At 42.5% G+C, this 14,567-nt stretch overlaps 1 protein-coding gene across 15 annotated transcripts in view; it reads left to right on the top strand.

The window, feature by feature from the left end:
- Window positions 1–14,567, top strand: part of dysf (dysferlin, limb girdle muscular dystrophy 2B (autosomal recessive)) — a 90,518-nt gene that overhangs the window by 16,251 nt on the left and 59,700 nt on the right. For 9 of the 15 annotated variants that reach the window (XM_072718616.1, XM_072718624.1, XM_072718625.1 and 6 more), the window contains exons 4-17: window positions 511–616; window positions 2,778–2,892; window positions 3,372–3,583; window positions 4,393–4,521; window positions 4,688–4,750; window positions 5,403–5,453; window positions 5,657–5,687; window positions 6,779–6,894; window positions 10,261–10,387; window positions 11,375–11,478; window positions 11,604–11,672; window positions 11,750–11,793; window positions 11,985–12,067; window positions 14,078–14,110. In XM_072718616.1, coding sequence (XP_072574717.1) covers window positions 511–616; window positions 2,778–2,892; window positions 3,372–3,583; window positions 4,393–4,521; window positions 4,688–4,750; window positions 5,403–5,453; window positions 5,657–5,687; window positions 6,779–6,894; window positions 10,261–10,387; window positions 11,375–11,478; window positions 11,604–11,672; window positions 11,750–11,793; window positions 11,985–12,067; window positions 14,078–14,110 — 1,283 coding nt within the window. The remainder of the gene's footprint in view (window positions 1–510; window positions 617–2,777; window positions 2,893–3,371; window positions 3,584–4,392; window positions 4,522–4,687; window positions 4,751–5,402; window positions 5,454–5,656; window positions 5,688–6,778; window positions 6,895–10,260; window positions 10,388–11,374; window positions 11,479–11,603; window positions 11,673–11,749; window positions 11,794–11,984; window positions 12,068–14,077; window positions 14,111–14,567) is intronic. The other 6 variants (XM_072718626.1, XM_072718627.1, XM_072718619.1 and 3 more) reach the window with 1 other exon arrangement.

Genomic DNA, 14,567 nt, shown 5'->3' with positions numbered 1-14,567 from the left:
ACTGGACAAAGCATCATCTCTTTGTGTTTTGTCCAACTTGGTCTGTCTCACTCTGCGTTAGTCAGCACCTCGTACCTGTTAACTCTCTGAGTTCATCAGTCCTGTTCTGAACTAGCTTGCGCATTTGAAGTGTCTATTGGATGCAGGGGTAATGCTAGGGTTTTTTAGGTGGCGGTATAAGAGGGGGCATAATTCATACATGGGGGGCAACTTTATCATTAGCCAATGATATCTTTTGAATCAGTGCGTGAGAAGGGAGGAGACACTTTGGCAGCCAATCAGCTTTCAGCTGGGTCCAGTTCCTCTGATTCACCTCTCCTATATATGCTCTTGATAGGTTTATGATAATTATACATATCAGGATTATTGTTTTTCTGTGTCTTTGTTTGCATTTGCCTGGGCCTTGTGAGAGGTGCTCTCCTGCAAAGTGAGTGAGCGGTCAGATCTTAGCCCTGCGTCCCTCTACTCCAGTCCTGACCACGTCATGCTCCTGCCTGTTTCCCCAAACAGATTCCTGGGGGAGACCTGGGTGGCTCTGCGGGAAATCCTCAGCTCCCCAAATCTGGCAGACTCCTTTACTGTCTCTTTGCAGGATGCCAAGAGGAACAACACTGGGGTGAGTCCCCGTCTGGGTCACATGACAACTCTGATCATGCTATTGAATTCTAGAAACGGTCACCAAATGAAGTCTTAGTCTAGGCCTATAAGATACACAGTTGATGGCTCTTCCACACTCTGGCCTTAACTAGCTGGGCACACAAACAAAGGCACAATTCACAGATTTTAACCCACGTATAAGGGAACATTCCCAGAACGTTAGCTAACGTTATGTGAAGGTCCTCTCAAAGTAACATTTGTACTGTAATATTAATGGAACATTATTTCCACATGTTATAGTGTAACAAAGGTTCTGTTAGTGTTACCACAATAACATTATTGCCTGAACTTCCTTTTAATGTAATTAATGTAGAAAAAGTTTGTTTATAATAAAATGAATGTTTTATAAAAATGCTGTATATTTGTATACTGTGAAAACACCAGCCAGGCCCTAAACCCATGACCTTAGAGGTACAATGCCACAGTGCTACCTGTTCCTCTATCATGCCCATAATTTGTTTATGTATTATTATTCTAGTAGCAATAGCAGTAGTAGTTGTAGTAGTGTGATTACATTCTGGAAAGATCAGGAAGACTGGACACTTTGAACACTTCTATACCTTCATCGCAACATTCAGTAAACATAAGGGAAATTATAACTTATACACTGCGCTATAGAATCTTCTGGAAATATTTTTTGCGGTGTTCCTGTTTGTGGCTAATAATGCATAATTTTATACAAATTTTGATGGTTTTGCACATTTAAGCCTTATTTGCACAGGCTTCATGCATTGAACATCAATCACAGAGACATCAGGTGATTAACACTGTTTAGTCGATTTGTATGCCAGGGCGTCAGTGGACCAGGGCTCATTTTCGCCTGGTGTGAGATATTTTATGAATATTAAATACTAGTTTGTTTGATAGTTGTTCCATTCAGTAAAACGGCCTCTTCCTGCCAGTGCATGAGAAAACAATCTCTGGCACGCCGTCCCACCACCTTTACGGCTTACACAAGAGCCCTGCTGTAAACACCTCATTCTTCAATGGCAATCGTGGAACTATGAGGCTCTCTTCCTGTTCCTTCTCTGAGAACAAGCCTGTTTTTGGGGCTGTCCCATGGTTTCCTTCAATTGTTCCCCAGACACTGGGTATCAGCTGGGCAGGAGGTGGGTGGGTTAGGTGCCAATGCAATGCTTGTTCCCTCCACCCTCATAGAGCGTGAGGCGAGGGGTAACTCCCAAATGGATATTCTCCATCCTGCCTTCCAGCAGTAGGATGGAGTCTCAGTGTACAGCTATGACTCTGTCACCAGGTGCATCTCATCACCCTGATTCCTGCTACCTTTAGGTGTTACTCCCTGACGTTCAGAATGACATGGACAAATGCCATAGAACAATTTGTGTTAATTCCAGTAATTGACCTCGTGCTCCAGGAACCCTCACCAACACTGGTCCATATAAAAGTCACTACATGCTACTTGCAGAGCTCCTCACATTGGACAACTTTTGCAATTTTTCTACCTTCAGTAAAATGTAGATCTGCCAGAAGGTTCAGATCCGCCTTTGCATCACTCGTACAACGAGCCACGGCATCCACTTAGCCTTCGCAGTCATTGTGGTAACAGGACTCTAAAAGGGAATGTCACTCATCAGTGTCGGAGCACATCCCAGCTGAAACATGAAAGCTTTCTGCTGCTATAAATGCTAAACAGATCCACAAATACAATGTCATACACACAGCCTCCTTCTTCTTTAGCCTCAATAAAGAGAAAATTGGAAGGCGGAGGCAGTGAGAAAAAAATAATGAATGCACCCATTTGGAAGATAGACGTATGTCTCACTATTAATTAACATTTTATGCATTTCCATGGAGATGCACCGTCCAAGTGGATATGGAATGTTGAGAAGTGGGTCGGAGTGGAGTCCATACAAGACGTAACATTGAACAGAGCTCATTTCGTGTTGTTTAGCATCCTCTGTCTCACTCTCTGTAAGTCAGCACCTCAGTGTGTACATGTTAAACGAAGTAGAATCTATTGTAGCTAAACTGTAGTCCCTAAATGCGAAACACGGACCAAGGTAGAAATGTGAATGGGTTAAACCGGAAACTTGATGTTTGTATGACTAATGTACTGTATGTTCCTCTGATTTCTTGAACATCCCCCCCTCCCCCCATAGGCCACACTGTCCCTGCATGTCTCCTATATAGCTCCCCCAGGCATGGCACCTATTTTCCAGCCCCTTCCTCAACCAGAGCCCCAGCATGTTCCTCAGGAGCTGGACACCGTCACAGGTAGGATAGTTGTGTAACCTTTGTCATTCTGAGCTGTACTAGTGGTCATGAAGGGGATTGCAGTGTGATAAAACCACAGCAGTCTGGGCACACAGTGGCATTGTGCAAACAATTACAACATTCAGCGCTGAAGTCTGTGTTTGTGCCAGACACATTCTGTGCATTTTCCGTTGCACTGTGGAATGACACAATAGTCAAACAGTGGTTTGGTACACTGTTTGCTGGTTAAAGTCACACAAATAAATTCTTGTTACATTAGAGATAGAGAATATGTCATTTTAAATATATAGGTAAGACAATAAAGGGCTTTGTTTTCTTCTGAAGGAATCACATCTGCAGTTCTAGACAGTGCTAAAGATGTTTCTGCTTTCTCTGTAGGGTTTCTCTTCTCTGTATGCTCTCCCTCTCTTTGGCGCCCATCTTCGTGGTGTGAGCTCTTCCGCATCCTGTCGCTTCCCTCACCTTTCTCTGCCTTGCAGTGTTTTCCATGGACACCATCGGGGAGGAAGACACAGAGAGCATGATCACCATGGAAACCACTGAGGACCCGGAGCCCGTGACAGGACCCCAGGGACCGGAGGCACCCACTTCCCCACCGAAGAAGACCCCCCCGAATATGTACCAGGGCATGAAAAAGAAGAAGCGTCAGCCAAACAGACCTCTGTTACCTAACAGACCCCAGGACCTACAGGTGTGTATTCATGTCACAGGAATGCATTTTGAACAGAAATTTGGACAAATTCATCTACCTACAAATTACACAAGCTTTAGCACATATTTCCACCAGGGTTTCATATGTGTAGATTTTGCATGTTCTTCCCGTGTCGTCATGCAGTTTCCTCCAGGTTCTCCGGTTTCCCCCCACAGTCCCAAAACATGCTGAGGTTAATTGGAGTTACCAAATTGCCAGTAGGTGTGCATGTGTGAGTGAATGGTGTGTGAGTGTGAGTGAATGGTGTGTGAGTGTGAGTGAATGGTGTGTGTGTGTGAGTGAATGGTGTGTGAGTGTGAGTGAATGGTGTGTGTGTGTGAGTGAATGGTGTGTGAGTGAATGGTGTGTGAGTGTGAGTGAATGGTGTGTGAGCCCTGTGATGGGTTGGCGCCCCAATCTGGGTTGTTCCCTGCCTTGTGCCCGTAGCCCCCGGGATCAGCTCCAGACCCCCTGCAACCCTGAATAGGAGAAGCGGTTACAGAAAATGGATGCACGGATACATTTCGCCTATAATATTTCATACGTGTGGCTGACCTGCAAAGTGATTCTTCAAAATGATTTGATTGTTTCAATGAAGAGAAAAAAATTAACTTCAGCAAAAAATATAATCTGAGTTTGCATGTAAAATGTTATTTAGCACCATCTTGAGGTGATATCATATAAACACAATCATTTCCAGACAATTTATGTTTACATACATGTTGCAGGTTTTATTTTGTATGCATATGACATTTAATATTACTATTGTAACTGGAACTTTTTTCAGAATAAATTTTGAATGATTTCAGGCACGGGTGAGGATCATAGAAGCAAGACAGCTGCCAGGAGTCAACATAAAACCAGTCGTCAAGGTGACTATTGCAGGAAAAACAAAGACAACCCGGATTCAAAAAGGCAACAGTCCCTATTTTGATGAGGTAAACAACAATAGTCGATACACCAGTTGCATTGCATTGAATTACAAGTTTAAGAAATATATGTATTTTACAAATGTACTCACAACCATAGTATTCATGCTGCAGTTTCTGTTTTGCATTCTTGCTGTGCTGCAGTAATTGATGGTGATGCTTTGTGATGTTTCAGACCTTCTTCTTTAACTTCTTTGAGAGTCCCTCAGAGCTTTTTGATGAAACCGTCTTTATCACAGTAAGTCTGTCAGTTCCCCGTCTTTATATATATATAAAGATATATTATATATATATGTGTGTGTGCCAGTTTTTTAAAATGAAATAAACCACTTAACACAAACTTCCTGCTGAGACCCTAACTAAATGTTTTGATATTAGCTTAGAATTCCAGGATAAAGTCATAACCTACACTCTCACGTTGTCTACAAACAGTATAGAATATTATTGTTCTTTATTATAAATATTTCATCATAATATTGTCCCATGTTAGTATAAAATTGATGCACGCATTAATTCGATCGAAGAAATAAAAAGGTGTAATGACTTCAAAATTAATGCAATGCATTAGCGTGATAAATGTCCCAGAACTAATAATCGTTTTTACAGAACTCATAGAAGGACATTTAGAAATTACCACAGAATCAGTCAAACTAGATAGAAAGTAAAGCAAAAAACAGTAGCCTAGCATACACAGACAACAAATGAAAAAAAAGATTATTCGCTGTTTTATTTAAATACTGATCTTGTGCCATGAATAACTTATCAGTTCTATAAGTAGGAACATCATGCTTAGAGTGTGTAGCTTGATGGTTAAGGGAAGGTTCTCCAGAAGCCTGAGAGCTGTGTTCCACACTAGCAGCCTACTGACTGCTTCCCTCCTTTACTCTTAGGTGTTTAACTCCAAGTCCCTTCGCACTGATTCTGTGATTGGAGAATTTAAGGTAACATCGTCCCATTGTGAACTGGAGGTTTGACCAGCATTTGTCTTCCTTTTGTAGTAAAGCTGTCCTCCCAGTCCATATGACGTGCTTATCGTTATGATCCAGAACTTGTGTGGTCATTACCTTTCATGATTAGTACAGGTCTGGTGAAGCATATGTTTTGCATGGAAGGATATTAATCATTTGCTGTTATTCATCTACAGCTTGATGTGGGAACAATATACACAGAAAACAGTAAGCCACTCATTTTTAAAAAAATATATAAAATTAGATCATAAAAACAAACCAACAAGTGATTTTGAGTCTTATTTTGATCAGATACTTTATTGGACTAATTATTATTTTCACAGGCTGCTCAGTATCTTTACAGACTAGGCTAAAATGTTAATGCTGTGTATGTCACGTTTCACAGCATTTCACTGTGAATTGTCTTTCATTGACCTCTGTGGTGGATAATGTATTATTGTTTATTGTCTTTTGCTGGTTTTAAGTTCTAAATAAGCATGTCTGCCACATGAATACAAAAATTGCCATATGAATATGAAAATATTCTATAGTGATATGGAAACACAGCACGTAAATAAGATTAGAAATCTAGCAAAAACTATCATGAATACATGCAAGCAGCATGGTGTTTAGCACTGCTTCACCCTCGTGTAGAGTGATCACCTTCTGTGTGCTTTAGGACATGCTGATCACCTTCTGTGTGCCTTAGGGCACCCTCATGTAGACTGATCACCTTCTGCGTGCCTTAGGACACCCTCATGTAGAGTGATCACCTTCTGTGTGCGTTTGGACATGCTGATCACCTTCTGCGTGCCTTAGGACACCCTCATGTAGATTGATCACCTTCTGTGTGCGTTAGGACATGCTGATCACCTTCTGTGTGCCTTAGGGCACCCTCATGTAGAGTGATCACCTTCTGTGTGCCTTAGAACAACCTCATGTAGAATGATCACCTTCTGTGTGCCTTAGGACATGCTGATCACCTTCTGTGTGCCTTAGGGCACCCTCATGTAGAGTGATCACCTTCTGTGTGCCTTAGGACATGCTGATCACCTTCTGTGTGCCTTAGGGCACCCTCATGTAGACTGATCACCTTCTGCGTGCCTTAGGACACCCTCATGTAGAGTGATCACCTTCTGTGTGCGTTTGGACATGCTGATCACCTTCTGCGTGCCTTAGGACACCCTCATGTAGATTGATCACCTTCTGTGTGCGTTAGGACATGCTGATCACCTTCTGTGTGCCTTAGGGCACCCTCATGTAGAGTGATCACCTTCTGTGTGCCTTAGGACATGCTGATCACCTTCTGTGTGCCTTAGGACATGCTTTCCTCAGGAAGTGGCTGCTGCTTTCTGACCCGGAAGACTTCTCTGCCGGGGCCAAAGGCTACCTGAAGGTCAGCCTGTATGTGCTAGCGGCTGGTGACGAGGCTCCGGTGAGTCTGCCTAGGGCCACACGGGAACTCTAGACAAGTTTGCCATAAAAGAAATGAAAAACATTTTTTCTAAGGGGCCATTATATAATTCAGTGTATTTTTATATAGCACCTTTAATGTGCCATACCTGTATAATATATGTAATGTGCGCATTAAGGTGTAATACAGTCTGACGTCATTTATACACAATAATTTGAAAACTGGGAAAAGGAGAGAGAGAGAGAGAGATGGCAAAGGAAGAGAGGAAGCAGTAACTCCCATGTTGGGATAAAAAAAAAAAAACTCTGGGGGTTCAAGGTCAACTGGCTGTCTAGCCACCCCCCAGGGCAGGCTAACGTTATAGAAAACGTAGGTATAACACAGCCATCAAGGGCAGGCTAACGTTATAGAAAACGTAGGTATAACACAGCCATCAAGGGCAGGCTAACGTTATAGAAAACGTAGATATAACACAGCCATCAAGGACAGGCTAACGTTACAGAAAACGTAGGTATAACACAGCCATCAAGGGCAGGCTAACGTTACAGAAAACGTAGGTATAACACAGCCATCAAGGGCAGGCTAACGTTACAGAAAACGTAGGTATAACACAGCCATCAAGGGCAGGCTAACGTTACAGAAAACGTAGGTATAACACAGCCATCAAGGGCAGGCTAACGTTACAGAAAACGTAGGTATAACACAGCCATCAAGGGCAGACTAACGTTACAGAAAACGTAGGTATAACACAGCCATCAAGGGCAGGCTAACGTTATAGAAAACGTAGGTATAACACAGCCATCAAGGGCAGGCTAACGTTACAGAAAACGTAGGTATAACACAGCCATCAAGGGCAGGCTAACGTTACAGAAAACGTAGGTATAACACAGCCATCAAGGGCAGGCTAACGTTACAGAAAACGTAGGTATAACACAGCCATCAAGGGCAGGCTAACGTTACAGAAAACGTAGGTATAACACAGCCATCAAGGGCAGGCTAACGTTACAGAAAACGTAGATATAACACAGCCATCAAGGACAGGCTAACGTTACAGAAAACGTAGGTATAACACAGCCATCAAGGGCAGGCTAACGTTACAGAAAACGTAGGTATAACACAGCCATCAAGGGCAGGCTAACGTTATAGAAAACGTAGGTATAACACAGCCATCAAGGGCAGGCTAACGTTACAGAAAACGTAGGTATAACACAGCCATCAAGGGCAGGCTAACGTTACAGAAAACGTAGGTATAACACAGCCATCAAGGGCAGGCTAACGTTATAGAAAACGTAGGTATAACACAGCCATCAAGGGCAGGCTAACGTTATAGAAAACGTAGGTATAACACAGCCATCAAGGGCAGGCTAACGTTATAGAAAACGTAGATATAACACAGCCATCAAGGACAGGCTAACGTTATAGAAAACGTAGGTATAACACAGCCATCAAGGGCAGGCTAACGTTATAGAAAACGTAGGTATAACACAGCCATCAAGGGCAGGCTAACGTTATAGAAAACGTAGGTATAACACAGCCATCAAGGGCAGGCTAACGTTACAGAAAACGTAGGTATAACACAGCCATCAAGGGCAGGCTAACGTTACAGAAAACGTAGGTATAACACAGCCATCAAGGGCAGGCTAACGTTACAGAAAACGTAGGTATAACACAGCCATCAAGGGCAGGCTAACGTTATAGAAAACGTAGGTATAACACAGCCATCAAGGGCAGGCTAACGTTATAGAAAACGTAGGTATAACACAGCCATCAAGGGCAGGCTAACGTTATAGAAAACGTAGGTATAACACAGCCATCAAGGGCAGGCTAACGTTATAGAAAACGTAGGTATAACACAGCCATCAAGGGCAGGCTAACGTTATAGAAAACGTAGGTATAACACAGCCATCAAGGGCAGGCTAACGTTATAGAAAACGTAGGTATAACACAGCCATCAAGGGCAGGCTAACGTTATAGAAAACGTAGGTATAACACAGCCATCAAGGACAGGCTAACGTTATAGAAAACGTAGGTATAACACAGCCATCAAGGGCAGGCTAACGTTATAGAAAACGTAGGTATAACACAGCCATCAAGGGCAGGCTAACGTTATAGAAAACGTAGGTATAACACAGCCATCAAGGGCAGGCTAACGTTACAGAAAACGTAGGTATAACACAGCCATCAAGGGCAGGCTAACGTTACAGAAAACGTAGGTATAACACAGCCATCAAGGGCAGGCTAACGTTACAGAAAACGTAGGTATAACACAGCCATCAAGGGCAGGCTAACGTTATAGAAAACGTAGGTATAACACAGCCATCAAGGGCAGGCTAACGTTACAGAAAACGTAGGTATAACACAGCCATCAAGGGCAGGCTAACGTTACAGAAAACGTAGGTATAACACAGCCATCAAGGGCAGGCTAACGTTATAGAAAACGTAGGTATAACACAGCCATCAAGGGCAGGCTAACGTTATAGAAAACGTAGGTATAACACAGCCATCAAGGGCAGGCTAACGTTATAGAAAACGTAGATATAACACAGCCATCAAGGGCAGGCTAACGTTATAGAAAACGTAGGTATAACACAGCCATCAAGGGCAGGCTAACGTTATAGAAAACGTAGGTATAACACAGCCATCAAGGGCAGGCTAACGTTATAGAAAACGTAGATATAACACAGCCATCAAGGACAGGCTAACGTTATAGAAAACGTAGATATAACACAGCCATCAAGGACAGGCTAACGTTATAGAAAACGTAGGTATAACACAGCCATCAAGGGCAGGCTAACGTTATAGAAAACGTAGGTATAACACAGCCATCAAGGACAGGCTAACGTTATAGAAAACGTAGGTATAACACAGCCATCAAGGACAGGCTAACGTTATAGAAAACGTAGATATAACACAGCCATCAAGGACAGGCTAACGTTATAGAAAACGTAGATATAACACAGCCATCAAGGACAGGCTAACGTTATAGAAAACGTAGATATAACACAGCCATCAAGGGCAGGCTAACATTATAGAAAACGTAGATATAACACAGCCATCAAGGACAGGCTAACGTTATAGAAAACGTAGGTATAACACAGCCATCAAGGACAGGCTAACGTTATAGAAAACGTAGGTATAACACAGCCATCAAGGGCAGGCTAACGTTATAGAAAACGTAGATATAACACAGCCATCAAGGGCAGGCTAACGTTATAGAAAACGTAGGTATAACACAGCCATCAAGGGCAGGCTAACGTTACAGAAAACGTAGGTATAACACAGCCATCAAGGGCAGGCTAACGTTATAGAAAACGTAGGTATAACACAGCCATCAAGGACAGGCTATATGGCATGAGGACTTGTGATAATATGATGGTTATATTTCAGGTGGACAAGAAAGAGGGAGCAGAAGAGAAGGAAGACATTGAGGGAAACCTGCTGCGACCTGCAGGGCTTTCCTTGAGGGGGGCCATATTCACCCTGAAGGTCTTCCGGGCAGAGGACCTGCCTCAGAGTGAGTTTGGAGATCCCTCTCAGGTTACGTGATGACTTTTATGTACACAGCTCTAACAGGCTCTGTATATACAATGTGTAAGTTTGAGGACATTTTGTGGAATGCTAGGATTCTGGAATCCTCTCGAGCTGCAAACAATAGTTCTGCAACTTAGCTGTGCCCTGCTGCGTGAAAGAAATTTATAACAGATGAATATTTCATTTCATATGCTACTAACTCACTTGAGCTGTATCTATCCCAGGGACAATGCTAGAATACACCCTAGATGGGATGTCAGTCCTTTGCTGGGCACAAACATGCACATACATGCACAGTCTTCAAATGTTCTTTAAATGTGTTTCAATGTCCCTTGAGGATTGTATTGTTTTCCCCACAGGTGAAGGGAAAAGTATCTAACATTTTATGTGGATATGCAGTACTAGTCAAAAGGTTGGACACACCTACCCAAAAGAAAGGTTTATTTGTAATATTTTATGTATTTTATGCATAATATAATAATTATAAAGTTGTCAAAACTATTAAAAAACATATATGGAATTATGCACTCACCAAAAAGTATTAAACAAACAAAAAAATATTTTGGGGGAAGCATCTCTGTGGGTCAGGACTCAGAAGGTTACTGCTTCAAATCCCTGGGTTGGCAGAGCGATTCCATCATTGCACCCTTGAGCAAGGCCCTTAACCCCAACTGCTCCAGGGATTGGCTGCTCCTACTGTCTCCTCTATTCCACTTTCATGAGGTGGCCTCCTGAGATGCTGTTCCAGCTGTCCTGAAGGAGGTCCCACATATATGCTGAGCACTGATTGGCCGCTTTTCCTTCACTCTCTGGTCAAACTCCCCCAAAACCATCTCTGCTGTGTTTGGTCAGGTGTCCAGGTCATGTGATGTGGCACTATCACTCTCGTTTGTAGGCAGCTTGGCGTGTCCAAATTTTTGACTGGCAGCGTATGCTTTGGTGGCACTATCTCCTCTTTTTCTCTCCATAGTGGATGATGCTTTCATAGATGGTGTGAAGCAGATTCTGGGTTTTGAGAGTAACAAGAAGAATTTGGTGGATCCCCTGGTGGAAGTTACCTTTGCAGGCAAAATGGTATGGATATGAGTCACTGGATTCCATTGCATACACATACGCATCAGCACATGGGGAAGCAAAGAGAGATTCCTGAGTGTGGCGCTGCTGTGGACATGAGTGCTTGTCCATGCTAATCTCTGCAGATCAGCACTAAGATTCTGGAGAAGAATGCTAACCCCCAGTGGAATCAAAGCCTGACTATCCCCATCAGGGTAAGCATGCAATAGATCACAGCCTTGCTCGTGGATCTTCTTCATGCTCTGATGTTGCCACTATTCATTCCCTTTAGTTTCCCTCCATGTGTGAGAAGATGAGAATCCGAGTCATGGACTGGTGAGTCCACATACCCACTATATTGCAATCCGGGTGCCGATTCAGGTTTTATTAAGCCTATCGGTTTAGATTCGGCCACACACCACAGGTAAACCTAAATGCAATTCATCCAAAAAAATACAGTTTGAACTGTGCTGCTAGTGTCTTCGGCTCAGGTAGTGACTCTCCTGAGCGCAATTCCTCTCTCACAGGGACAGAGCCAGTCACAACGATGTCATTGGCACCACTCACCTGTGCATGTCCCGGATCTCTGCCCCTGGCGGGGAGATTGAAGGTAGGGCGATAAGATGGATCGAGAAAAGGCATGACAAAGGAATGTCCTTATAAGCAGAGTGCCGGGTAGGTAGAGGATGAGGCGCTGGGATAAGGAGAGTGATGCTGTGGTACTAGGACAGGGATGGGCAATCTTATCCGCAAAGGGCCGGTGTGTATGCAGGTTTTTGGGATAACCTGTAGGTCAGCTGTTCAAACCCAGGTGCGAGGATTCTTCAGCCAACCAGTCCTCTAATTAGTGACCTAATTAGGGAGTTGCAGCGAAAACCTGCATACACACCGGCCCTTTGCGGATAAGATTGCCCACCCCTGTACTAGGATGACTGATAGAACAAAGGGCTGCGAAGTGAGGTACTGCAAAGTGCTACAGATATATTTGTACTGGGTGTAACAGAATGCAACATATTAATCCGGTTATTAATAGGGGGTGTGTAGAAGAAATTGATATTGATACAGTTAGACAATTTTTTGCATGTTACTTTGTGTTCTGTGTGTGTTTAGTGATTAGGTGTGGGTTTGTATTTGCCAGTGACCTCTTTAAAGGGGACCTGTTATGCTCATTTTCACTGTTCATTATTTTATATTTGCGGTCTTCTACAATAGACTTTTATGCTTCAGTTTTCCAAAAACACATACTTTTTCTCAGTCTGTACATCTCAATTCACCCTCTGTCTGAAACAGTGTCTTATAGTTTTAAGCCCCACCTCCGATGTGCTATGAGGTGACCTCACCATGTCACAGAAGAAGGGCTGCAATTCCAAGGAAGCATTTCAGGCAGATTAGGGAAAAGTGGTTTCTGTGAGTTACTCACATTCCCAGAGTTACTCCCTTTGGCGTGTATTTTGGGCCTTAAGTCTTTGCAGACTTTTTACTTCATGAAGCTATATAACACATTAAAGGAAAGCAAAAACTGTACAAGCATAATAGGAGCCCTTTAAAGAATCTTATGTATCCTGCTGAAATACCAGTGTGCACTGAACTTCTGATTGGCCTCATTACTGGCGTGGGGTTGTGGAAGAAAAATCCATGATTATGCAAATCCAATGCAGATTCAATCAGTAATTAATAATGAGACTTATGATAACACTGTTGATTCAAAGATGATGATTGTAATGATTAATTTTTGCCTTGAAACATTTAATATACTAAACATATAATGCAAGCTTGCTTAAGTAATAGGTTTTCGTTATTGTAGGTAAGAGGAACTGACATATTTTGGTATGGTAGCTTATTCTGCAAAAAAGGGCAAGGTACAGACCTGATCCGGGAAGTACGGCTGCTGCAGAAAACATTTATAAGAAATGTGTGTATTTTATGGGTCAGGATTATGTGGAAAGAGAACTAAGGAACGTATGGGGAAGTGAGATGAACTTGTTTGAGCAGGGTGATGTAATCACAAGAGCCATCATGAAAAACTCAACCCTGCCTTTACCTGATAAAAGGTCCAGTTTAACAGAAGTAGCTGGTGTCTACAGATATCTGACCCCTCCCTGAACTGTCTGTAAACTGTCGCGCTTTTGGCTATAAAAGATGTATGCACAATTTCTTGATATTGATGTTTTATTATTTTTATTGTTTCGTAAATTTCAGGAATACGGCTCTGCATATTACTGACTTAAAATAACAAATCCAAAAACAAAAATCAGCTCAGAGCCTTAAAGTTTTCCTTTTGTTATTTTGGCGTAGTGCATTCAGGTGGCAATATTAAATTCCAGCATCTATTTTTAGAGAAGAGCGCAGCTGTATGACAATGACTGTGTGACTTTGTGTGGCGGTCATGCACTGGGACTGAATAGCACCACTGTGTGGAAGGAATGCGGTGACACTAACAGCTCACTTAAAAGATTGTGCTCTAACCTTGGCTGCTGTCAGAAAAAGAATGGATCCCCACTTCAAAGGCATGGTCTTCTCTTGATAGTGTTCATCGTTAAGCATGGGATTTCGGTCTGGCCATCTTATCAGGCTTCAAACAGTGTTCTAATGAATTTCCATCGTTTCTTCATGCATCCAGATGACTTGCCACCGGGGAGCCACACAGCCAGCTGTACGTTGGGTATCCTGCTTCTCTCCTGAGACATTCAAGTGCACTTTGCGTAGCTTCAATAGTTCAATAGTACAAAAGTGATTGTGCTACTCTGCTGGTATTTTCATTTTTTTAATTTGCATTGTATCTCGGGAACTTTAATATATTTTGTCTGATTGCCTATTACTCCATGGATAATAGTGTAATCGGGTTGGACATCATAGCTTAAGTCCTTCTCCCTCTGTCATTTCCTTTAGCTTATAAAGTTTTTTGTAGGTATCTGCTGATTTTGATATAATTATGCGTTGAATTTCATAGAAAAATCATTACCTTGCTGCTGTTCTTTATTTGTGGGGGATCAGCTGTTTTTTTGGCTGCCCAGTGTCCTGTATGCTACCCTCAGCTCTATTTCTTGCACTTGTCAAATGTGGCAACATCTCGTGATATTTCAGATAGCTCTCTTTATGAAATCTTTGGA

This window comes from Paramormyrops kingsleyae, chromosome 12, assembly GCF_048594095.1.
Source record: "Paramormyrops kingsleyae isolate MSU_618 chromosome 12, PKINGS_0.4, whole genome shotgun sequence".
Lineage (NCBI taxonomy): Eukaryota > Metazoa > Chordata > Actinopteri > Osteoglossiformes > Mormyridae > Paramormyrops > Paramormyrops kingsleyae.
The sequence above is the reverse complement of the archived record's forward strand: the minus strand, read 5'-3'. Positions and strand labels throughout refer to the sequence as shown.